The 27,682-nt window shown below is 56.5% G+C and overlaps 1 protein-coding gene across 1 annotated transcript in view; it reads left to right on the top strand.

The window, feature by feature from the left end:
- Positions 1 to 27,682, top strand: part of LOC139226904 (Na(+)/citrate cotransporter-like) — a 74,693-nt gene that overhangs the window by 505 nt on the left and 46,506 nt on the right. Inside the window, exon 2 of the mRNA XM_070857998.1 lies at positions 3,247 to 3,375. Coding sequence (XP_070714099.1) covers positions 3,247 to 3,375 — 129 coding nt within the window. The remainder of the gene's footprint in view (positions 1 to 3,246; positions 3,376 to 27,682) is intronic.

Raw genomic sequence — 27,682 nt, 5'->3', positions numbered from 1 at the left:
TCCTGTCCCCCTCCCTGCTCCTTAAAACGGTCTTGCTACTACTTTGACCATGATTCCAGAACGATATTGTTTTTATTGAAAATGAAATCACTTGGAGATAGGATCCCCCAGTGTCTCTGTGTTTCTGAACATTCCCCCCCCAATTTGGTGAATGCCAAGCTCAATTCATGATCTTGCTGCATAGGGAGACTCGAGCATCCCATTACCTAACATTCACAATCGGGCTCATTTTAACCCCTCCCACTGTGGGCAGGGGGGGAGGGGTAACATTTTTTTTAAATGGGTAACCCGCCCTCGACCTGCCGCGAACCCACCCATGTCCGCTGTAACCGGGGGGGGGGGGGTTCAGGGTCTGTCGAGTAAACTGCTCTCAAGTAATTGTAGTATTTAAATGAGGCTGCCCGCCACAGATTGTGTCATCGATTTAATGGGCGTGGCCTGGGTTTCCCGGGGCTCGGAAAACCCGGCGGGTAAAGGGGGGAGGGAGCCGGGAGGGGCTTTTCCAGCACTGCTTGTGGGCTGATCATCATCGCCCGGCCCCACACTGTCTCCTTCCCCCACCCCCCCCCCGCTGTCTCTTCCCCCCCCCCGCCGTCTCTTCCCCCACCCCGGCCCCCAACCGTCTCTTCCCCCCCCCCCCCGCTGTCTCTTCCCCCTCCCCCCGCCATCTCTTCCCACCCGCTGTCTCTTCCCCCCCCCGCTGTCTCTTCCCCCACCCCCCACCGTCTCTTCCCCCCCCACGTCTCTTCCCCCCCGCTGTCTCTTCCCCCCCCCACACTGTCTCTTCCCCCCCCGCTGTCTCTTCCCCCACCCCCCACCGTCTCTTCCCCCCCCCGCCGTCTCTTCCCCCCCCTGCTGTCTCTTCCCCCCCCACACTGTCTCTTCCCCCCCCCCACGTCTCTTCCCCCCCCCACACTGTCTCTTCCCCCCCACCGTCTCTTCCCCCCCCTGCTGTCTCTTCCCCCCCCACACTGTCTCTTCCCCCCCCCCGCCGTCTCTTCCCCCCCTGCTGTCTCTTCCCCCCCCCACACTGTCTCTTCCCCCCCTGCTGTCTCTTCCCCCCCCACACTGTCTCTTCCCCCCCCCGCCGTCTCTTCCCCCCCTGCTGTCTCTTCCCCCCCCCACACTGTCTCTTCCCCCCCCTGCTGTCTCTTCCCCCCCCCACACTGTCTCTTCCCCCCCGCTGTCTCTTCCCCCTCCCCCCCGCCATCTCTTCCCCCTCCCGCTGTCTCTTCCCCCCCCACACTGTCTCTTCCCCCACCCCCGCCGTCTCTTCCCCCCCCCGCCGTCTCTTCCCCCCCCGCCGTCTCTTCCCCCCCCCGCCGTCTCTTCCCCCCCCCTGCTGTCTCTTCCCCCCCCTGCTGTCTCTTCCCCCCCCCCCACACTGTCTCTTCCCCCCCCCGCCGTCTCTTCCCCCCCCCGCCGTCTCTTCCCCCCCCCGCCGTCTCTTCCCCCCCCCTGCTGTCTCTTCCCCCCCCTGCTGTCTCTTCCCCCCCCCACACTGTCTCTTCCCCCACCCCCGCCGTCTCTTCCCCCCCCCGCCGTCTCTTCCCCCCCCTGCTGTCTCTTCCCCCCCCCTGCTGTCTCTTCCCCCCCCCACACTGTCTCTTCCCCCCCCCTGCTGTCTCTTCCCCCCCCCACACTGTCTCTTCCCCCCCCGCTGTCTCTTCCCCCCCCCACACTGTCTCTTCCCCCCCCGCTGTCTCTTCCCCCCCCCCCACACTGTCTCTTCCCCCACCCCCGCCGTCTCTTCCCCCCCCTGCTGTCTCTTCCCCCCCCCACACTGTCTCTTCCCCCCCCGCTGTCTCTTCCCCCTCCCCCCCGCCATCTCTTCCCCCCCCACACTGTCTCTTCCCCCACCCCCGCCGTCTCTTCCCCCCCCCTGCTGTCTCTTCCCCCCCCCACACTGTCTCTTCCCCCCCCGCTGTCTCTTCCCCCTCCCCCCCGCCATCTCTTCCCCCCCCACACTGTCTCTTCCCCCCCCGCTGTCTCTTCCCCCTCCCCCCCGCCATCTCTTCCCCCCCCGCTGTCTCTTCCCCCCCCCCCACACTGTCTCTTCCCCCACCCCCGCCGTCTCTTCCCCCCCCCTGCTGTCTCTTCCCCCCCCCACACTGTCTCTTCCCCCCCCGCTGTCTCTTCCCCCTCCCCCCCGCCATCTCTTCCCCCCCCTGCTCTCTTCCCCCCCCACACTGTCTCTTCCCCCCCTGCTGTCTCTTCCCCCCCTCGCTGTCTCTTCCTCCCCCCCGCCGTCTCTTCCCCCCCCCCCCCCACCGTCTCTTCCCCCCCCACGTCTCTTCCCCCCCCGCTGTCTCTTCCCCCCCCCACACTGTCTCTTCCCCCCCCCACGTCTCTTCCCCCCCCCACACTGTCTCTTCCCCCCCACCGTCTCTTCCCCCCCCTGCTGTCTCTTCCCCCCCCACACTGTCTCTTCCCCCCCCCGCCGTCTCTTCCCCCCCCCTGCTGTCTCTTCCCCCCCCCACACTGTCTCTTCCCCCCCCGCTGTCTCTTCCCCCTCCCCCCCGCCATCTCTTCCCCCCCCTGCTCTCTTCCCCCCCCACACTGTCTCTTCCCCCACCCCCGCCGTCTCTTCCCCCCCCACCGTCTCTTCCCCCCCCGCTGTCTCTTCCCCCCCCCCGCTGTCTCTCTCCCCCCCCACACTGTCTCTTCCCCCCCTGCTGTCTCTTCCCCCCCTCGCTGTCTCTTCCCCCCCCCCCCCCGCCGTCTCTTCCCCCTCCCCCCCCGCCGTCTCTTCCCCCACTCCGTCATCTCTCCCTCGCCCCATGTCTGGGTCTGTTGTAGACTCCGCCACAGAGATCGATTGCTGTGTTTGGCCAACTCCATTATTATCTCATCCACTACGAGAAGGTGAACTCGATGAACCCTGGTCTTCTTTCATTAAGCAATTGTTGATGTTCTCGTTCACCTGCAGACATCCCCCATGACCTGCACCATCTGCTGTCTGGGCTCCTGCAGAAAGAGTCACCATTTTCTTTACTCGTTCTCGGGATGCGAGTGACCCTGGCAAGGCAGCATTTATTGCCCATTCCTCGAGGAGAGGGGGGGTGGGAGGCAGACGATTATTTGTCGGGCGGTGGGGCAGTGGGGGGTGGGGGGGAAGATTCACGTTCAGACAATGGTTGGTTTTTGCAGTAGGGTTGTACTGACTCCAACTTGACTTCTGTTTCACCAACGTTCTCACTAACCAGGGAACCCCGCTGATCCTGCATTTCCTTCCCTCTCCTACAGGCAGCCTATTGTGGATTCATTGTCATTGTAATGGCTGTGTACTGGTGTACTGATGTTATCCCGCTGGCTGTCACCGCCCTCATGCCTGCTTTATTCTTTCCACTGTTCGGAATCTTGCAGTCGAAAAAGGTAAGGTTCAGTTTTCTCTCTGTTGCTTCCAACGTCATTTGAGCAAAATTGATAACACCATTACAGACACAAGGCAGTACATTGTTCAATTGCAAGGAGCCATGATATAATCTTCACCCTTCTCCTGAGCGTTGATGCTGACATGGCGAATTTGGCTGGGGAGCTCTGACGATTCCTAAAATACTTGACATAGGATGGACCGGGTCAACACAGTGATCCGATACCATTTCCTAACTGTCCAAAACACTGGCTTTTGGATCTGGTTTACTGCCAATGAGAGGGTTTCTCTGGAGCGCTGTTCATCACCAGCCTACTAGAACTGTACACTGGCCAGAGGCAGGGCCCATTGCTCACAGAGTGAATGGGGATCACTGCCCACTGCCCACAGTGTGAATGGGGATCACTGCCCATTGCCCACAGAGTGAATGGGGATCACAGCCCACTGCCCACAGTGTGAATAGGGATCACTGCCCACTGCCCACAGTGTGAATGGGGATCACTGCCCATTGCCCACAGAGTGCATGGGGATCACAGCCCACTGCCCACAGTGTGAATGGGGATCACTGCCCATTGCTCACAGTGTGAATGGGGATCACAGCTCATTGCCCACAGTGTGAATGGGGATCACTGCCCATTGCCCACAGTGTGAATGGGGATCACTGCCCATTGCCCACAGTGTGAATGGGGATCACTGCCCATTGCCCACAGTGTGAATGGGGATCACTTCCCATTTCCCACAGTGTGAATGGGGATCACTGCCCATTGCCCACAGTGTGAATGGGGATCACTGCCCATTGCCCACAGTGTGAATGGGGATCACAGCCCATTGCCCACAGTGTGGATGGGGACCACAGCCCATTGCCCACAGGATGAATGGGGATCACTGCCCATTGCCCACAGTGTGAATGGGGATCACAGCCCATTGCCCACAGTGTGAATGGGGATCACAGACCATTGCCCACAGTGTGAATGGGGATCACTGCCCATTGCCCACAGTGTGAATGGGGATCACTGCCCATTGCCCACAGTGTGAATGGGGAACACAGCCCATTGCCCACATTGTGAATGGGGATCACAGCCCACAGTCACAGAGTGAATGGGGATCACAGCCCATTGCCCACAGTGTGAATGGGGATCACAGCCCACAGTCACAGAGGTAATGGGGATCACAGCCCACAGTCACAGAGTGAATGGGGATCACAGCCCATTGCCCACAGAGTGAATGGGGATCACAGCCCATTGCCCACAGAGTGAATGGGGATCACAGCCCATTGCCCACAGTGTGAATGGGGATCACAGCCCATTGCCCACAGTGTGAATGGGGATCACAGCCCATTGCCCACAGAGTGAATGGGGATCACAGCCCATTGCCCACAGTGTGAATGGGGATCACTGCCCATTGCCCACAGTGTGAATGGGGATCACTGCCCATTGCCCACAGTGTGAATGGGGATCACAGCCCATTGCCCACAGTGTGAATGGGGATCACTGCCCATTGCCCACAGTGTGAATGGGGATCACTGCCCATTGCCCACAGTGTGAATGGGGATCACAGCCCACAGTCACAGAGTGAATGGGGATCACAGCCCACAGTCACAGAGTGAATGGGGATCACAGCCCATTGCCCACAGTGTGAATGGGGATCACAGCCCATTGCCCACAGTGTGAATGGGGATCACTGCCCATTGCCCACAGTCACAGAGTGAATGGGGATCACAGCCCATTGCCCACAGAGTGAATGCGGATCACAGCCCATTGCCCACAGTGTGAATGGGGATCACTGCCCATTGCCCACAGTGTGAATGGGGATCACTGCCCATTGCCGACAGTGTGAATGGGGATCACTGCCCATTGCCCACAGTGTGAATGGGGATCACTGCCCATTGCACACAGAGTGAATGGGGATCACAGCCCATTGCCCACAGTGTGAATGGGGATCACAGCCCATTGCCCACAGTGTGAATGGGGATCACTGCCCACAGTCACAGAGTGAATGGGGATCACAGCCCATTGCCCACAGTGTGAATGGGGATCACTGCCCATTGCCCACAGTCACAGAGTGAATGCGGATCACAGCCCATTGCCCACAGTGTGAATGGGGATCACAGCCCATTGCCCACAGAGTGAATGCGGATCACAGCCCATTGCCCACAGTGTCAATGGGGATCACTGCCCATTGCCCACAGTGTGAATGGGGATCACTGCCCATTGCCCACAGTGTGAATGGGGATCAGGGCCCATTGCCCACAGTGTGAATGGGGATCACTGACCATTGCCCACAGTGTGAATGGGGATCATGGCCCAATGCCCACAGTGTGAATGGGGATCACAGCCCATTGCCCACAGTATGAATGGGGATCACGGCCCATTGCCCAAAGTGTGAATGGGGATCACAGCCCATTGCCCACAGTGTGAATGGGGATCACAGCCCATTGCCCACAGTGTGAATGGGCATCACAGCCCATTGCCCACAGTGTGAATGGGGATCACTGCCCATTGCCCACAGTGTGAATGGGGATCAGGGCCCACAGTCACAGAGTGAATGCGGATCACAGCCCATTGCCCACAGTGTGAATGGGGATCACAGCCCATTGCCCACAGAGTGAATGCGGATCACAGCCCATTGCCCACAGTGTGAATGGGGATCACTGCCCATTGCCCACAGTGTGAATGGGGATCACTGCCCATTGCCCACAGTGTGAATGGGGATCACTGCCCATTGCCCACAGTGTGAATGGGGATCAGGGCCCATTGCCCACAGTGTGAATGGGGATCACTGACCATTGCCCACAGTGTGAATGGGGATCAGGGCCCATTGCCCACAGTGTGAATGGGGATCACAGCCCATTGCCCACAGTGTGAATGGGGATCACAGCCCATTGCCCACAGTGTGAATGGGGATCACAGCCCATTGCCTACTGTGTGAATGGGGATCACAGCCCATTGCCCACAGTGTGAATGGGGATCACAGCCCATTGCCCACAGTGTGAATGGGGATCACTGCCCATTGCCCACAGTGTGAATGGGGATCACTGCCCATTGCCCACAGTGTGAATGGGGATCAGGGCCCATTGCCCACAGTGTGAATGGGGATCACTGCCCATTGCTCACAGAGTGAATGGGGATCACTGCCCATTACCCACAGAGTGAATGGGGATCACAGCCCATTGCCCACAGTGTGAATGGGGATCACTGCCCATTGCCCACAGAGTGAATGGGGATCACTGCCCATTGCCCACAGTGTGAATGGGGTTCACAGCCCATTGCCCACAGTGTGAATGGGGATCACAGCCCATTGCCCACAGTGTGAATGGGGATCACAGCCCATTGCCCACAGTGTGAATGGGGATCACAGCCCATTGCCCACAGTGTGAATGGGGATCACTGCCCATTGCCCACAGTGTGAATGGGGATCACAGCCCACAGTCACAGAGTGAATGGGGATCACAGCCCACAGTCACAGAGTGAATGGGGATCACAGCCCACAGTCACAGAGTGAATGGGGATCACAGCCCATTGCCCACAGAGTGAATGGGGATCACAGCCCATTGCCCACAGAGTGAATGGGGATCACAGCCCATTGCCCACAGTGTGAATGGGGATCACAGCCCATTGCCCACAGAGTGAATGGGGATTACAGCCCATTGCCCACAGTGTGAATGGGGATCACAGCCCATTGCCCACAGAGTGAATGGGGATCACTGCCCATTGCCCACAGAGTGAATGGGGATCACTGCCCATTGCCCACAGTGTGAATGGGGTTCACAGCCCATTGCCCACAGTGTGAATGGGGATCACTGTCCATTGCCCACAGTGTGAATGGGGATCACTGCCCATTGCCCACAGTGTGAATGGGGATCACAGCCCATTGCCCACAGTGTGAATGGGGATCACTGCCCATTGCCCACAGTGTGAATGGGTTCACAGCCCATTGCCCACAGTGTGAATGGGGATCATGGCCCATTGCCCACAGTGTGAATGACGATCACTGCCCATTGCCCACAGTGTGCATGGGGATCACAGCCCATTGCCCACAGTGTGAATGGGGATCACTGCCCATTGCCGACAGTGTGAATGGGGATCACTGCCCATTGCCCACAGTGTGAATGGGGATCACTGCCCATTGCCCACAGAGTGAATGGGGATCACAGCCCATTGCCCACAGTGTGAATGGGGATCACTGTCCATTGCCCACAGTGTGAATGGGGATCACTGCCCATTGCCCACAGTGTGAATGGGGATCACAGCCCATTGCCCACAGTGTGAATGGGGATCACTGCCCATTGCCCACAGTGTGAATGGGGATCACAGCCCATTGCCCACAGTGTGAATGGGGATCACTGCCCATTGCCGACAGTGTGAATGGGGATCACTGCCCTTTTCCCACAGTGTCAATGGGGATCACAGCCCATTGCCCACAGTGTGAATGGGGATCACAGCCCACAGTCACAGAGTGAATGGGGATCACAGCCCATTGCCCACAGTGTGAATGGGGATCACAGCCCACAGTCACAGAGTGAATGGGGATCACAGCCCACAGTCACAGAGTGAATGGGGATCACAGCCCACAGTCACAGAGTGAATGGGGATCACAGCCCATTGCCCACAGAATGAATGGGGATCACAGCCCATTGCCCACAGAGTGAATGGGGATCACAGCCCATTGCCCACAGTGTGAATGGGGATCACAGCCCATTGCCCACAGAGTGAATGGGGATTACAGCCCATTGCCCACAGTGTGAATGGGGATCACAGCCCATTGCCCACAGAGTGAATGGGGATCACTGCCCATTGCCCACAGAGTGAATGGGGATCACTGCCCATTGCCCACAGTGTGAATGGGGTTCACAGCACATTGCCCACAGTGTGAATGGGGATCACTGTCCATTGCCCACAGTGTGAATGGGGATCACTGCCCATTGCCCACAGTGTGAATGGGGATCACAGCCCATTGCCCACAGTGTGAATGGGGATCACAGCCCATTGCCCACAGTGTGAATGGGGATCACTGCCCATTGCCGACAGTGTGAATGGGGATCACTGCCCATTGCCCACAGTGTGAATGGGGATCACTGCCCATTGCCCACAGTGTGAATGGGGATCACAGCCCATTGCCCACAGTGTGAATGGGGATCACAGCCCATTGCCCACAGTGTGAATGGGGATCACTGCCCATTGCCCACAGTGTGAATGGGGATCACAGCACATTGCTCACAGAGTGAATGGGGATCACTGCCCATTGCCCACAGTGTGAATGGGGATCACAGCCCATTGCTCACAGAGTGAATGGGGATCACTGCCCATTGCCCACAGTGTGAATGGGGATCACAGCCCATTGCTCGCAGTGTGAATGGGGATCACTGCCCATTGCCCACAGTGTGAATGGGGATCACTGCCCATTGCCCACAGAGTGAATGGGGATCACAGCCCATTGCCCACAGAGTGAATGGGGATCACTGCCCATTGCCCACAGAGTGAATGGGGATCACTGCCCATTGGCCACAGTGTGAATGGGGATCACTGCCCATTGCCCACAGTGTCAATGGGGATCACAGCCCATTGCCCACAGTGTGAATGGGGATCACAGCCCATTGCTCACAGAGTGAATGGGGATCACAGCCCATTGCCCACAGTGTGAATGGGGATCACTGCCCATTGCCCACAGAGTGAATGGGGATCACTGCCCATTGCCACAGTGTGAATGGGGTCAGGGCCCATTGCCCAAAGTGTGAATGGGGATCACTGCCCGTTGCCCACAGTGTGAATATGGATCACTGCCCATTGCCGACAGTGTGAATGGGGATCACTGCCCATTGCCCACAGTGTGAATGGGGATCACTGCCCATTGCCCACAGAGTGAATGGGGATCACAGCCCATTGCCCACAGTGTGAATGGGGATCGCAGCCCATTGCCCACAGTGTGAATGGGGATCACAGCCCATTGCCAACAGAGTGAATGGGGATCACTGCCCATTGCCCACAGAGTGAATGGGGATCACGACCCATTGCCCACAGTGTGAATGGGGATCACAGCCCATTGCCCCCATGGTGAATGGGGATCACAGCCCATTGCCCACAGAGTGAATGGCGATCACAGCCCATTGCCCACAGTCTGAATGGGGATCACAGCCCATTGCCCACAGAGTGAATGGGGATCACAGCCCATTGCCCACAGTGTGAATGGGGATCACAGCCCATTCCCCACAGAGTGAATGGGGATCACTGCCCATTGCCCACAGATGAATGGGGATCACTGCCCATTGCCCACAGCGTGAATGGGGTTCACAGCCCATTGCCCACAGTGTGAATGGGGATCACTGCCCATTGCCCACAGTGTGAATGGGGATCACAGCCCATTGCCCACAGTGTGAATGGGGATCACTGCCCATTGCCGACAGTGTGAATGGGGATCACAGCCCATTGCCCACAGTGTGAATGGAGATCACAGCCCATTCCTCACAGAGTGAATGGGGATCACTGCCCATTGCCCACAGATGAATGGGGATCACTGCCCATTGCCCACAGTGTGAATGGGGTTCACAGCCCATTGCCCACAGTGTGAATGGGGATCACTGCCCATTGCCCACAGTGTGAATGGGGATCACAGCCCATTGCCCACAGTGTGAATAGGGATCACTGCCCATTGCCGACAGTGTGAATGGGGATCACTGCCCATTGCCCACAGTGTGAATGGGGATCACAGCCCATTGCCCACATTGTGAATGGGGATCACAGCCCACAGTCACAGAGTGAATGGGGATCACAGCCCATTGCCCACAGTGTGAATGGGGATCACAGCCCACAGTCACAGAATGAATGGGGATCACAGCCCACAGTCACAGAGTGAATGGGGATCACAGCCCACAGTCACAGAGTGAATGGGGATCACTGCCCATTGCCCACAGAGTGAATGGGGATCACAGCCCATTGCCCACAGAGTGAATGGGGATCACAGCCCATTGCCCACAGTGTGAATGGGGATCACAGCCCATTGCCCAGAGAGTGAATGGGGATCACAGCCCATTGCCCACAGTGTGAATGGGGATCACAGCCCATTGCCCACAGAGTGAATGGGGATCACAGCCCATTGCCCACAGTGTGAATGGGGATCACTGCCCATTGCCCACAGAGTGAATGGGGATCACTGCCCATTGCCCACAGTGTGAATGGGGATCACTGCCCATTGCCCACAGTGTGAATGGGGATCACTGCCCATTGCCCACAGTGTGAATGGGGATCACTGCCCATTGCCCACAGTGTGAATAGGGTTCACAGCCCATTGCCCACAGTGTGAATGGGGTTCACAGCCCATTGCCCACAGTGTGAATGGGGATCACTGCCCATTGCCCACAGAGTGAATGGGGATCACAGCCCATTGCCCACAGTGTGAATGGGGATCACAGCCCATTGCCCACAGTGTGAATGGGGATCACAGCCCACAGTCACAGAGTGAATGGGGATCACAGCCCATTGCCTACAGTGTGAATGGGGATCACAGCCCATTGCTCACAGTGTGAATGGGGATCACTGCCCATTGCTTACAGAGTGAATGGGGATCACAGCGCATTGCCTACAGTGTGAATGGGGATCACTGCCCATTGCCCACAGTGTGAATGGGGATCACAGCCCATTGCCCACAGTGTGAATGGGGATCACTGCCCATTGCCCACAGTGTGAATGGGGATCACTGCCCATTGCCCACAGTGTGAATGGGGATCAGGGCCCATTGCCCACAGTGTGAATGGGGATCACTGCCCATTGCCCACAGTGTGAATGGGGATCACTGCCCATTGCCCACAGTGTGAATGGGGATCACTGCCCATTGCCCACAGTGTGAATGGGGATCACAGCCCATTGCCCACAGAGTGAATGGGGATCACTGCCCATTGCCCACAGAGTGAATGGTGATCACAGCCCATTGCCCACAGTGTGAATGGGGATCACAGCCCATTGCCCACAGTGTGAATGGGGATCACAGCCCATTGCCCACAGAGTGAATGGGGATCACAGCCCATTGCCCACAGAGTGAATGGGGATCACAGCCCATTGCCCACAGTCTGAATGGGGATCACAGCCCATTGCCCACAGATTGAATGGGGATCACAGCCCATTGCCCACAGTGTGAATGGGGATCACAGCCCATTGCCCACAGTGTGAATGGGGTTCACAGCCCATTGCCCACAGTGTGAATGGGGATCACTGCCCATTGCCCACAGTGTGAATGACGATCACTGCCCATTGCCCACAGTGTGAATGGGGATCACAGCCCATTGCCCACAGTGTGAATGGGGATCACTGCCCATTGCCCACAGTGTGAATGGGGAGCACTGCCCATTGCTCACAGAGTGAATGGGGATCACTGCCCATTGCCCACAGTGTGAATGGGGATCACTGCCCATTGCTCACAGTGTGAATGGGGATCACTGCCCATTGCTGACAGAGTGAATGGGGATCACTGCCCATTGCTCACAGAGTGAGTGGGGATCACAGCGCATTGCCCACAGTGTGAATGGGGATCACTGCCCATTGCCCACAGTGTGAATGGGGATCACAGCCCATTGCCCACAGTGTGAATGGGGATCACTGCCCATTGCCCACAGTGTGAATGGGGATCACTGCCCATTGCCCACAGTGTGAATGGGGATCACAGCCCATTGCCCACAGTGTGAATGGGGATCACAGCCCATTGCCCACAGTGTGAATGGGGATCACTGCCCATTGCCCACAGTGTGAATGGGGATCACAGCACATTGCTCACAGAGTGAATGGGGATCACTGCCCATTGCCCACAGTGTGAATGGGGATCACAGCCCATTGCTCACAGAGTGAATGGGGATCACTGCCCATTGCCCACAGTGTGAATGGGGATCACAGCCCATTGCTCGCAGTGTGAATGGGGATCACTGCCCATTGCCCACAGAGTGAATGGGGATCACTGCCCATTGCCCACAGTGTGAATGGGGATCACAGCCCATTGCCCACAGTGTGAATGGGGATCACTGCCCATTGCCCACAGTGTGAATGGGGATCACTGCCCATTGCCCACAGAGTGAATGGGGATCACTGCCCATTGCCCACAGAGTGAATGGGGATCACTGCCCATTGCCCACAGAGTGAATGGGGATCACTGCCCATTGCCCACAGTGTGAATGGGGATCACAGCCCATTGCCCACAGAGTGCATGGGGATCACTGCCCATTGCCCACAGAGTGAATGGGGATCACTGCCCATTGGCCACAGTGTGAATGGGGATCACTGCCCGTTGCCCACAGTGTGAATATGGATCACTGCCCATTGCCGACAGTGTGAATGGGGATCACTGCCCATTGCCCACAGTGTGAATGGGGATCACTGCCCGTTGCCCACAGTGTGAATATGGATCACTGCCCATTGCCGACAGTGTGAATGGGGATCACTGCCCATTGCCCACAGTGTGAATGGGGATCACTGCCCATTGCCCACAGAGTGAATGGGGATCACAGCCCATTGCCCACAGTGTGAATGGGGATCACAGCCCATTGCCAACAGCGTGAATGGGGATCACAGCCCATTGCCCACAGAGTGAATGGGGATCACAGCCCATTGCCCACAGTGTGAATGGGGATCACGACCCATTGCCCACAGTGTGAATGGGGATCACAGCCCATTGCCCCCATGGTGAATAGGGATCACAACCCATTGCCCACAGAGTGAATGGGGATCACAGCCCATTGCCCACAGTCTGAATGGGGATCACAGCCCATTGCCCACAGAGTGAATGGGGATCACAGCCCATTGCCCACAGTGTGAATGGGGATCACAGCCCATTGCCCACAGAGTGAATGGGGATCACAGCCCATTGCCCACATTGTGAATGGGGATCACTGCCCACTGCCCACAGATGAATGGGGATCACTGCCCATTGCCCACAGTGTGAATGGGGATCACAGCCCATTGCCCACAGTGTGAATGGGGATCACTGCCCATTGCCCACAGTGTGAATGGGGTTCACAGCCCTTTGCCCACAGTGTGAATGGGGATCACTGCCCATTGCCCACAGTGTGAATGGGGATCACTGCCCATTGCCAACAGTGTGAATGGGGATCACTGCCCATTGCCCACAGTGTGAATGGGGATCACTGCCCATTGCCCACAGAGTGAATGGGGATCACAGCCCATTGCCCACAGTGTGAATGGGGATCACAGCCCATTGCCCACAGTGTGAATGGGGATCACAGCCCACAGTCACAGAGTGAATGGGGATCACAGCCCATTGCCCACAGTGTGAATGGGGATCACAGCCCATTGCTCACAGTGTGAATGGGGATCACTGCCCATTGCTCACAGAGTGAATGGGGATCACAGCGCATTGCCCACAGTGTGAATGGGGATCACTGCCCATTGCCCACAGTGTGAATGGGGATCACAGCCCATTGCCCACAGTGTGAATGGGGATCACTGCCCATTGCCCACAGTGTGAATGGGGATCACAGCCCATTGCCCACAGTGTGAATGGGGATCACTGCCCATTGCCCACAGTGTGAATGGGGTTCACAGCCCATTGCCCACAGTGTGATTGGGGATCACTGCCCATTGCCCACAGTGTGAATGACGATCACTGCCCATTGCCCACAGTGTGAATGGGGATCACTGCCCATTGCCCACAGTGTGAATGGGGATCACTGCCCATTGCCCACAGTGTGAATGGGGAGCACTGCCCATTGCTCACAGAGTGAATGGGGATCACTGCCCATTGCCCACAGTGTGAATGGGGATCACTGCCCATTGCTCACAGTGTGAATGGGGATCACTGCCCATTGCTCACAGAGTGAATGGGGATCACTGCCCATTGCTCACAGAGTGAGTGGGGATCACAGCGCATTGCCCACAGTGTGAATGGGGATCACTGCCCATTGCCCACAGTGTGAATGGGGATCACTGCCCATTGCCCACAGTGTGAATGGGGATCACTGCCCATTGCCCACAGTGTGAATGGGGATCACAGCCCATTGCCCACAGTGTGAATGGGGATCACAGCCCATTGCCCACAGTGTGAATGGGGATCACTGCCCATTGCCCACAGTGTGAATGGGGATCACAGCACATTGCTCACAGAGTGAATGGGGATCACTGCCCATTGCCCACAGTGTGAATGGGGATCACAGCCCATTGCTCACAGAGTGAATGGGGATCACTGCCCATTGCCCGCAGTGTGAATGGGGATCACAGCCCATTGCTCGCAGTGTGAATGGGGATCACTGCCCATTGCCCACAGTGTGAATGGGGATCACTGCCCATTGCGCACAGAGTGAATGGGGATCACTGCCCATTGCCCACAGTGTGAATGGGGATCACAGCCCATTGCCCACAGTGTGAATGGGGATCACTGCCCATTGCCCACAGTGTGAATGGGGATCACTGCCCATTGCCCACAGTGTGAATGGGGATCACTGCCCATTGCCCACAGAGTGAATGGGGATCACTGCCCATTGCCCACAGAGTGAATGGGGATCACTGCCCATTGCCCACAGTGTGAATGGGGATCACAGCCCATTGCCCACAGAGTGCATGGGGATCACTGCCCATTGCCCACAGAGTGAATGGGGATCACTGCCCATTGGCCACAGTGTGAATGGGGATCACTGCCCATTGCCCACAGTGTGAATGGGGATCACTGCCCATTGCTCACAGTGTGAATGGGGATCACTGCCCATTGCCCACAGTGTGAATGGGGATCACAGCCCATTGCCCACAGTGTGAATGGGGATCACAGCCCATTGCCCACAGTGTGAATGGGGATCACTGCTCATTGCCCACAGAGTGAATGGGGATCACTGCCCATTGCCCACAGTGTGAATGGGGTCAGGGCCCATTGCCCACAGTGAGAATGGGGATCACTGCCCGTTGCCCACAGTGTGAATGGGGATCACAGCCCATTGCCCACAGTGTGAATGGGGATCACAGCCCATTGCCAACAGAGTGAATGGGGATCACTGCCCATTGCCCACAGAGTGAATGGGGATCACAGCCCATTGCCCACAGTGTGAATGGGGATCACGACCCATTGCCCACAGTGTGAATGGGGATCACAGCCCATTGCCCCCATGGTGAATGGGGATCACAGCCCATTGCCCACAGAGTGAATGGGGATCACAGCCCATTGCCCACAGTCTGAATGGGGATCACAGCCCATTGCCCACAGAGTGAATGGGGATCACAGCCCATTGCCCACAGTGTGAATGGGGATCACAGCCCATTGCCCACAGAGTGAATGGGGATCACAGCCCATTGCCCACATTGTGAATGGGGATCACTGCCCATTGCCCACAGATGAATGGGGATCACTGCCCATTGCCCACAGTGTGAATGGGGATCACAGCCCATTACCCACAGTGTGAATGGGGATCACTGCCCATTGCCCACAGTGTGAATGGGGTTCACAGCCCTTTGCCCACAGTGTGAATGGGAATCACTGCCCATTGCCCACAGTGTGAATGGGGATCACTGCCCATTGCCAACAGTGTGAATGGGGATCACTGCCCATTGCCCACAGTGTGAATGGGGATCACTGCCCATTGCCCACAGAGTGAATGGGGATCACAGCCCATTGCCCACAGTGTGAATGGGGATCACAGCCCATTGCCCACAGTGTGAATGGGGATCACAGCCCACAGTCACAGAGTGAATGGGGATCACAGCCCATTGCCCACAGTGTGAATGGGGATCACAGCCCATTGCTCGCAGTGTGAATGGGGATCACTGCCCATTGCTCACAGAGTGAATGGGGATCACTGCCCATTGCCCACAGTGTGAATGGGGATCACAGCCCATTGCCCACAGTGTGAATGGGGATCACTGCCCATTGCCCACAGTGTGAATGGGGATCACTGCCCATTGCCCACAGTGTGAATGGGGATCACTGCCCATTGCCCACAGTGTGAATGGGGATCACAGCCCATTGCCCACAGTGTGAATGGGGATCACAGCCCATTGCCCACAGTGTGAATGGGGATCACTGCCCATTGCCCACAGTGTGAATGGGGATCACAGCCCATTGCTCACAGAGTGAATGGGGATCACTGCCCATTGCCCACAGTGTGAATGGGGATCACTGCCCATTGCTCACAGAGTGAATGGGGATCACTGCCCATTGCCCGCAGTGTGAATGGGGATCACAGCCCATTGCTCGCAGTGTGAATGGGGATCACTGCCCATTGCCCACAGTGTGAATGGGGATCACTGCCCATTGCTCACAGAGTGAATGGGGATCACTGCCCATTGCCCACAGAGTGAATGGGGATCACTGCCCATTGGCCACAGTGTGAATGGGGATCACTGCCCATTGCCCACAGTGTGAATGGGGATCACTGCCCATTGCTCACAGTGTGAATGGGGATCACTGCCCATTGCCCACAGTGTGAATGGGGATCACAGCCCATTGCCCACAGTGTGAATGGGGATCACTGCCCATTGCCCACAGAGTGAATGGGGATCACTGCCCATTGCCCACAGTGTGAATGGGGTCAGGGCCCATTGCCCACAGTGTGAATGGGGATCACTGCCCGTTGCCCACAGTGTGAATATGGATCACTGCCCATTGCCGACAGTGTGAATGCGGATCACTGCCCATTGCCCACAGTGTGAATGGGGATCACTGCCCATTGCGCACAGAGTGAATGGGGATCACAGCCCATTGCCCACCGTGTGAATGGGGATCACAGCCCATTGCCCACAGTGTGAATGGGGATCACAGCCCATTGCCAACAGAGTGAATGGGGATCACTGCCCATTGCCCACAGAGTGAATGGGGATCACAGCCCATTGCCCACAGTGTGAATGGGGATCACGACCCATTGCCCACAGTGTGAATGGGGATCACAGCCCATTGCCCCCATGGTGAATGGGGATCACAGCCCATTGCCCACAGAGTGAATGGGGATCACAGCCCATTGCCCACAGTCTGAATGGGGATCACAGCCCATTGCCCACAGAGTGAATGGGGATCACAGCCCATTGCCCACAGTGTGAATGGGGATCACAGCCCATTCCCCACAGAGTGAATGGGGATCACAGCCCATTGCCCACATTGTGAATGGGGATCACTGCCCATTGCCCACAGATGAATGGGGATCACTGCCCATTGCCCACAGTGTGAATGGGGATCACAGCCCATTGCCCACAGTGTGAATGGGGATCACTGCCCATTGCCCACAGTGTGAATGGGGTTCACAGCCCATTGCCCACAGTGTGAATGGGGATCACTGCCCATTGCCCACAGTGTGAATGACGATCACTGCCCATTGCCCACAGTATGAATGGGGATCACAGCCCACAGTCACAGAGTGAATGGGGATCACAGCCCATTGCCCACAGTGTGAATGGGGTTCACTGCCCATTGCCCACAGTGTGAATGGGGATCACTGCCCATTGCCCACAGTGTGAATGGGGATCACAGCCCATTGCCCACAGTGTGAATGGGGATCACTGCCCATTGCACACAGTGTGAATGGGGATCACTGCCCATTGCCCACAGTGTGAATGGGGATCACAGCCCATTGCCCACAGTGTGAATGGGGATCACAGCCCATTGCCCACAGTGTGAATGGGGATCACTGCCCATTGCCCACAGTGTGAATGGGGATCACAGCCCATTGCTCACAGAGTGAATGGGGATCACTGCCCATTGCCCACAGTGTGAATGGGGATCACAGCCCATTGCCCACAGTGTGAATGGGAATCACTGCCCATTGGCCACAGAGTGAATGGGGATCACTGCCCATTGCCCACAGTGTGAATGGGGTTCACAGCCCTTTGCCCACAGTGTGAATGGGGATCACTGCCCATTGCCCACAGTGTGAATGGGGATCACTGCCCATTGCCCACAGTGTGAATGGGGATCACTGCCCATTGCCCACAGAGTGAATGGGGATCACTGCCCATTGTCCACAGAGTGAACGTGGATCACTGCCCATTGCCCACAGAGTGAATGGGGATCACTGCCCATTGCCCACAGTGTGAATGGGGATCACTGCCCATTGCCCACAGTGTGAATGGGGATCACTGCCCATTGCTCACAGTGTGAATGGGGATCACTGCCCATTGCCCACAGTGTGAATGGGGATCACAGCCCATTGCCCACAGTGTAAATGGGGATCACAGCCCATTGCCCACAGTGTGAATGGGGATCACTGCCCATTGCCCACAGTGTGAATGGGGATCACAGCCCATTGCCCACAGTGTGAATGGGGATCACTGCCCATTGCCGATAGTGTGAATGGGGATCACTGCCCATTGCCCACAGTGTGAATGGGGATCACTGCCCATTGCCCACAGAGTGAATGGGGATCACAGCCCATTGCCCACAGTGTGAATGGGGATCACAGCCCATTGCCCACAGTGTGAATGGGGATCACAGCCCACAGTCATAGAGTGAATGGGGATCACAGCCCATTGCCCACAGTGTGAATGGGGATCACAGCCCACAGTCACAGAGTGAATGGGGATCACAGCCCACAGTCACAGAGTGAATGGGGATCACAGCCCACAGTCACAGAGTGAATGGGGATCACTGCCCATTGCCCACAGAGTGAATGGGGATCACAGCCCATTGCCCACAGAGTGAATGGGGATCACAGCCCATTGCCCACAGAGTGAATGGGGATCACTGCCCATTGCCCACAGAGTGAATGGGGATCACTGCCCATTGCCCACAGTGTGAATGGGGTTCACAGCCCATTGCCCACAGTGTGAATGGGGATCACAGCCCATTGCCCACAGTGTGAATGGGGATCACTGCCCATTGTCCACAGTGTGAATGGGGTTCACAGCCCATTGCCCACAGTGTGAATGGGGATCACTGCCCATTGCCCACAGTGTGAATGACGATCACTGCCCATTGCCCACAGTGTGAATGGGGATCACAGCCCATTGCCCACAGTGTGAATGGGGATCACTGCCCATTGCCCACAGTGTGAATGGGGATCACTGCCCATTGCCCACAGAGTGAATAGGGATCACAGCCCATTGCCCACAGTGTGAATGTAGATCACAGCCCATTGCCCACAGTGTGAATGGGGATCACAGCCCACAGTCACAGAGTGAATGGGGATCACAGCCCATTGCCCACAGTGTGAATGGGGATCACAGCCCACAGTCACAGAGTGAATGGGGATAACAGCCCACAGTCACAGAGTGAATGGGGATCACAGCCCATTGCCCACAGAGTGAATGGGGATCACAGCCCATTGCCCACAGTGTGAATGGGGATCACAGCCCATTGCCCACAGAGTGAATGGGGATCACAGCCCATTGCCCACAGTGTGAATGGGGATCACAGCCCATTGCCCACAGAGTGAATGGGGATCACAGCCCATTGCCCACAGTGTGAATGGGGATCACTGCCCATTGCCCACAGAGTGAATGGGGATCACTGCCCATTGCCCACAGTGTGAATGGGGTTCACAGCCCATTGCCCACAGTGTGAAAGGGGATCACTGCCCATTGCCCACAGTGTGAATGGGGATCACTGCCCATTGCCCACAGTGTGAATGGGGATCACAGCCCATTGCCCACAGTGTGAATGGGGATCACTGCCCATTGCCCACAGTGTGAATGGGGTTCACAGCCCATTGCCCACAGTGTGAATGGGGATCACTGCCCATTGCCCACAGTGTGAATGACGATCACTGCCCATTGCCCACAGTGTGAATGGGGATCACAGCCCATTGCCCACAGTGTGAATGGGGATCACTGCCCATTGCCAACAGTGTGAATGGGGATCACTGCCCATTGCCCACAGTGTGAATGGGGATCACTGCCCATTGCCCACAGAGTGAATGGGGATCACAGCCCATTGCCCACAGTGTGAATGGGGATCACAGCCCATTGCCCACAGTGTGAATGGGGATCACAGCCCACAGTCACAGAGTGAATTTGGGATCACAGCCCATTGCCTACAGTGTGAATGGGGATCACAGCCCATTGCTCACAGTGTGAATGGGGATCACTGCCCATTGCTTACAGAGTGAATGGGGATCACAGCGCATTGCCCACAGTGTGAATGGGGATCACTGCCCATTGCCCACAGTGTGAATGTGGATCACAGCCCATTGCCCACAGTGTGAATGAGGATCACTGCGCATTGCCCACAGTGTGAATGGGGATCACTGCCCATTGCCCACAGTGTGAATGGGGATCACAGCCCATTGCCCACAGTGTGAATGGGGATCACAGCCCATTGCCCACAGTGTGAATGGGGATCACTGCCCATTGCCCACAGTGTGAATGGGGATCACAGCCCATTGCTCACAGAGTGAATGGGGATCACTGCCCATTGCCCACAGTGTGAATGGGGATCACAGCCCATTGCTCACAGAGTGAATGGGGATCACTGCCCATTGCCCACAGTGTGAATGGGGATCACAGCCCATTGCTCGCAGTATGAATGGGGATCACTGCCCATTGCCGACAGTGTGAATGGGGATCACTGCCCATTGCCCACAGAGTGAATGGGGATCACAGCCCATTGCCCACAGTGTGAATGGGGATCACAGCCCATTGCCCACAGTGTGAATGGGGATCACAGCCCATTGCCCACAGTGTGAATGGGGATCACTGCCCATTGCCCACAATGTGAATGGGGATCACTGCCCATTGTCCACAGAGTGAATGTGGATCACTGCCCATTGCCCACAGAGTGAATGGGGATCACTGCCCATTGCCCAGAGTGTGAATGGGGATCACTGCCCATTGCCCACAGTGTGAATGGGGATCACTGCCCATTGCCCACAGAGTGAATGGGGATCACTGCCCATTGCCCAGAGTGTGAATGGGGATCACTGCCCATTGCTCACAGTGTGAATGGGGATCACTGCCCATTGCCCACAATGTGAATGGGGATCACAGCCCATTGCCCACAGTGTAAATGGGGATCACTGCCCATTGCCCACAGTGTGAATGACGATCACTGCCCATTGCCCACAGTGTGAATGGGGATCACTGCCCATTGCCCACAGTGTGAATGGGGATCACTGCCCATTGCCCACAGAGTGAATAGGGATCACAGCCCATTGCCCACAGTGTGAATGGGGATCACAGCTTATTGCCCTCAGTGTGAATGGGGATCACAGCCCACAGTCACAGAGTGAATGGGGATAACAGCCCACAGTCACAGAGTGAATGGGGATCACAGCCCATTGCCCACAGAGTGAATGGGGATCACAGCCCATTGCCCACAGTGTGAATGGGGATCACAGCCCATTGCCCACAGAGTGAATGGGGATCACAGCCCATTGCCCACAGTGTGAATGGGGATCACAGCCCATTGCCCACAGAGTGAATGGGGATCACAGCCCATTGCCCACAGTGTGAATGGGGATCACTGCCCATTGCCCACAGAGTGAATGGGGATCACTGCCCATTGCCCACAGTGTGAATGGGGTTCACAGCCCATTGCCCACAGTGTGAATGGGGATCACTGCCCATTGCCCACAATGTGAATGACGATCACTGCCCATTGCCCACAGTGTGAATGGGGATCACAGCCCATTGCCCACAGTGTGAATGGGGATCACTGCCCATTGCCAACAGTGTGAATGGGGATCACTGCCCATTGCCCACAGTGTGAATGGGGATCACTGCCCATTGCCCACAGTGTGAATGGGGATCACTGCCCATTGCCCACAGTGTGAATGGGGATCACTGCCCATTGCCCACAGTGTGAATGGGGATCACTGCCCATTGCCCACAGAGTGAATGGGGATCACAGCCCATTGCCCACAGTGTGAATGGGGATCACAGCCCATTGCCCACAGTGTGAATGGGGATCACAGCCCACAGTCACAGAGTGAATTTGGGATCACAGCCCATTGCCTACAGTGTGAATGGGGATCACAGCCCATTGCTCACAGTGTGAATGGGGATCACTGCCCATTGCTTACAGAGTGAATGGGGATCACAGCGCATTGCCCACAGTGTGAATGGGGATCACTGCCCATTGCCCACAGTGTGAATGTGGATCACAGCCCATTGCCCACAGTGTGAATGAGGATCACTGCCCATTGCCCACAGTGTGAATGGGGATCACTGCCCATTGCCCACAGTGTGAATGGGGATCACAGCCCATTGCCCACAGTGTGAATGGGGATCACAGCCCATTGCCCACAGTGTGAATGGGGATCACTGCCCATTGCCCACAGTGTGAATGGGGATCACAGCCCATTGCTCACAGAGTGAATGGGGATCACTGCCCATTGCCCACAGTGTGAATGGGGATCACAGCCCATTGCTCACAGAGTGAATGGGGATCACTGCCCATTGCCCACAGTGTGAATGGGGATCACAGCCCATTGCTCGCAGTGTGAATGGGGATCACTGCCCATTGCCGACAGTGTGAATGGGGATCACTGCCCATTGCCCACAGAGTGAATGGGGATCACAGTCCATTGCCCACAGTGTGAATGGGGATCACAGCCCATTGCCCACAGTGTGAATGGGGATCACAGCCCATTGCCCACAGTGTGAATGGGGATCACTGCCCATTGCCCACAATGTGAATGGGGATCACTGCCCATTGTCCACAGAGTGAATGTGGATCACTGCCCATTGCCCACAGAGTGAATGGGGATCACTGCCCATTGCCCACAGTGTGAATGGGGATCACTGCCCATTGCCCACAGTGTGAATGGGGATCACTGCCCATTGTTCACAGTGTGAATGGGGATCACTGCCCATTGCCCACAATGTGAATGGGGATCACAGCCCATTGCCCACAGTGTAAATGGGGATCACAGCCCATTGCCCACAGTGTGAATGGGGATCAGGGCCCATTGCCCACAGTGTGAATGGGGATCACTGCCCATTGCCCACAGAGTGAATGGGGATCACTGCCCATTGCCCACAGTGTGAATGGGGATCAGGGCCCATTGCCCACAGTGTGAATGGGGATCACTGCCCATTGCCCACAGTGTGAATGGGGATCACTGCCCATTGCCCACAGAGTGAATGGGGATCACAGCCCATTGCCCACAGTGTGAATGGGGATCACAGCCCATTGCCCACAGATGAATGGGGATCACTGCCCATTGCCCACAGTGTGAATGGGGATCACAGCCCATTGCTCACAGTCTGAATGGGGATCACAGCCCATTGCCCACAGAGTGAATGGGGATCACAGCCCATTGCCCACAGTGTGAATGGGGATCACAGCCCATTCCCCACAGAGTGAATGGGGATCACATACCATTGCCCACATTGTGAATGGGGATCACTGCCCATTGCCCACAGATGAATGGGGATCACTGCCCATTGCCCACAGTGTGAATGGGGATCACAGCCCATTGCCCACAGTGTGAATGGGGATCACTGCCCATTGCCCACAGTGTGAATGGGGTTCACAGCCCATTGCCCACAGTGTGAATGGGGATCACTGCCCATTGCCCACAGTGTGAATGGGGATCACTGCCCATTGCCCACAGTGTGAATGGGGATCACTGCCCATTGCCCACAGAGTGAATGGGGATCACAGCCCATTGCCCACAGTGTGAATGGGGATCACAGCCCATTGCCCACAGTGTGAATGGGGATCACAGCCCACAGTCACAGAGTGAATTTGTGATCACAGCCCATTGCCTACAGTGTGAATGGGGATCACAGCCCATTGCTCACAATGTGAATGGGGATCACTGCCCATTGCTTACAGAGTGAATGGGGATCACAGCGCATTGCCCACAGTGTGAATGGGGATCACTGCCCATTGCCCACAGTGTGAATGGGGATCACAGCCCATTGCCCACAGTGTGAATGGGGATCACTGCCCATTGCCCACAGTGTGAATGGGGATCACTGCCCATTGCTCACAGTGTGAATGGGGATCACAGCCCATTGCCCACAGTGTGAATGGGGATCACAGCCCATTGCCCACAGTGTGAATGGGGATCACTGCCCATTGCCCACAGTGTGAATGGGGATCACAGCCCATTGCTCACAGAGTGAATGGGGATCACTGCCCATTGCCCACATTGTGAATGGGGATCACAGCCCATTGCTCACAGAGTGAATGGGGATCACTGCCCATTGTCCACAGTGTGAATGGGGATCACAGCCCATTGCTCGCAGTGTGAATGGGGATCACTGCCCATTGCCCACAGTGTGAATGGGGATCACTGCCCATTGCCCACAGAGTGAATGGGGATCACAGCCCATTGCCCACAGTGTGAATGGGGATCACAGCCCATTGCCCACAGTGTGAATGGGGATCACTGCCCATTGCCCACAGTGTGAATGGGGATCACTGCCCATTGCCCACAGAGTGAATGGGGATCACTGCCCATTGTCCACAGAGTGAATGTGGATCACTGCCCATTGCCCACAGAGTGAATGGGGATCACTGCCCATTGCCCACAGTGTGAATGGGGATCACTGCCCATTGCCCACAGTGTGAATGGGGATCACTGCCCATTGCTCACAGTGTGAATGGGGATCACTGCCCATTGCCCACAGTGTGAATGGGGATCACAGCCCATTGCCCACAGTGTAAATGGGGATCACAGCCCATTGCCCACAGTGTGAATGGGGATCACAGCCCATTGCCCACAGTGTGAATGGGGATCACAGCCCATTGCCCACAGAGTGAATGGGGATCACAGCCCATTGCCCACAGTGTGAATGGGGATCACAGCCCATTGCCCACAGAGTGAATGGGGATCACAGCCCATTGCCCACAGTGTGAATGGGGATCACTGCCCATTGCCCACAGAGTGAATGGGGATCACTGCCCATTGCCCACAGTGTGAATGGGGTTCACAGCCCATTGCCCACAGTGTGAATGGGGATCACTGCCCATTGCCCACAATGTGAATGACGATCACTGCCCATTGCCCACAGTGTGAATGGGGATCACAGCCCATTGCCCACAGTGTGAATGGGGATCACAGCCCATTGCCCACAGTGTGAATGGGGATCACTGCCCATTGCCAACAGTGTGAATGGGGATCACTGCCCATTGCCCACAGTGTGAATGGGGATCACTGCCCATTGCCCACAGAGTGAATGGGGATCACAGCCCATTGCCCACAGTTTGAATGGGGATCACAGCCCATTGCCCACAGTGTGAATGGGGATCACAGCCCACAGTCACAGAGTGAATTTGGGATCACAGCCCATTGCCTACAGTGTGAATGGGGATCACAGCCCATTGCTCACAGTGTGAATGGGGATCACTGCCCATTGCTTACAGAGTGAATGGGGATCACAGCGCATTGCCCACAGTGTGAATGGGGATCACTGCCCATTGCCCACAGTGTGAATGTGGATCACAGCCCATTGCCCACAGTGTGAATGAGGATCACTGCCCATTGCCCACAGTGTGAATGGGGATCACTGCCCATTGCCCACAGTGTGAATGGGGATCACAGCCCATTGCCCACAGTGTGAATGGGGATCACAGCCCATTGCCCACAGTGTGAATGGGGATCACTGCCCATTGCCCACAGTGTGAATGGGGATCACAGCCCATTGCTCACAGAGTGAATGGGGATCACTGCCCATTGCCCACAGTGTGAATGGGGATCACAGCCCATTGCTCACAGAGTGAATGGGGATCACTGCCCATTGCCCACAGTGTGAATGGGGATCACAGCCCATTGCTCGCAGTGTGAATGGGGATCACTGCCCATTGCCGACAGTGTGAATGGGGATCACTGCCCATTGCCCACAGAGTGAATGGGGATCACAGTCCATTGCCCACAGTGTGAATGGGGATCACAGCCCATTGCCCACAGTGTGAATGGGGATCACAGCCCATTGCCCACAGTGTGAATGGGGATCACTGCCCATTGCCCACAATGTGAATGGGGATCACTGCCCATTGTCCACAGAGTGAATGTGGATCACTGCCCATTGCCCACAGAGTGAATGGGGATCACTGCCCATTGCCCACAGTGTGAATGGGGATCACTGCCCATTGCCCACAGTGTGAATGGGATCACTGCCCATTGTTCACAGTGTGAATGGGGATCACTGCCCATTGCCCACAATGTGAATGGGGATCACAGCCCATTGCCCACAGTGTAAATGGGGATCACAGCCCATTGCCCACAGTGTGAATGGGGATCAGGGCCCATTGCCCACAGTGTGAATGGGGATCACTGCCCATTGCCCACAGAGTGAATGGGGATCACTGCCCATTGCCCACAGTGTGAATGGGGATCAGGGCCCATTGCCCACAGTGTGAATGGGGATCACTGCCCATTGCCCACAGTGTGAATGGGGATCACTGCCCATTGCCCACAGAGTGAATGGGGATCACAGCCCATTGCCCACAGTGTGAATGGGGATCACAGCCCATTGCCCACAGATGAATGGGGATCACTGCCCATTGCCCACAGTGTGAATGGGGATCACAGCCCATTGCTCACAGTCTGAATGGGGATCACAGCCCATTGCCCACAGAGTGAATGGGGATCACAGCCCATTGCCCACAGTGTGAATGGGGATCACAGCCCATTCCCCACAGAGTGAATGGGGATCACATACCATTGCCCACATTGTGAATGGGGATCACTGCCCATTGCCCACAGATGAATGGGGATCACTGCCCATTGCCCACAGTGTGAATGGGGATCACAGCCCATTGCCCACAGTGTGAATGGGGATCACTGCCCATTGCACACAGTGTGAATGGGGATCACAGCCCATTGCCCACAGTGTGAATGGGGATCACTGCCCATTGCCCACAGTGTGAATGGGGATCACTGCCCATTGCCCACAGTGTGAATGGGGATCACTGCCCATTGCCCACAGAGTGAATGGGGATCACAGCCCATTGCCCACAGTGTGAATGGGGATCACAGCCCATTGCCCACAATGTGAATGGGGATCACAGCCCACAGTCACAGAGTGAATTTGTGATCACAGCCCATTGCCCACAGTGTGAATGGGGATCACAGCCCATTGCCCACAATGTGAATGGGGATCACAGCCCACAGTCACAGAGTGAATTTGTGATCACAGCCCATTGCCCACAGTGTGAATGGGGATCACTGCCCATTGCTTACAGAGTGAATGGGGATCACAGCGCATTGCCCACAGTGTGAATGGGGATCACTGCCCATTGCCCACAGTGTGAATGGGGATCACAGCCCATTGCCCACAGTGTGAATGGGGATCACTGCCCATTGCCCACAGTGTGAATGGGGATCACTGCACATTGCCCACAGTGTGAATGGGGATCACAGCCCATTGCCCACAGTGTGAATGGGGATCACAGCCCATTGCCCACAGTGTGAATGGGGATCACTGCCCATTGCCCACAGTGTGAATGGGGATCACA

This window comes from Pristiophorus japonicus, chromosome 16, assembly GCF_044704955.1.
Source record: "Pristiophorus japonicus isolate sPriJap1 chromosome 16, sPriJap1.hap1, whole genome shotgun sequence".
Classification (NCBI taxonomy): Eukaryota; Metazoa; Chordata; class Chondrichthyes; family Pristiophoridae; genus Pristiophorus; species Pristiophorus japonicus.
Note: the sequence above shows the minus strand (reverse complement) of the source record. Positions and strands in the feature narration are given on the sequence as shown.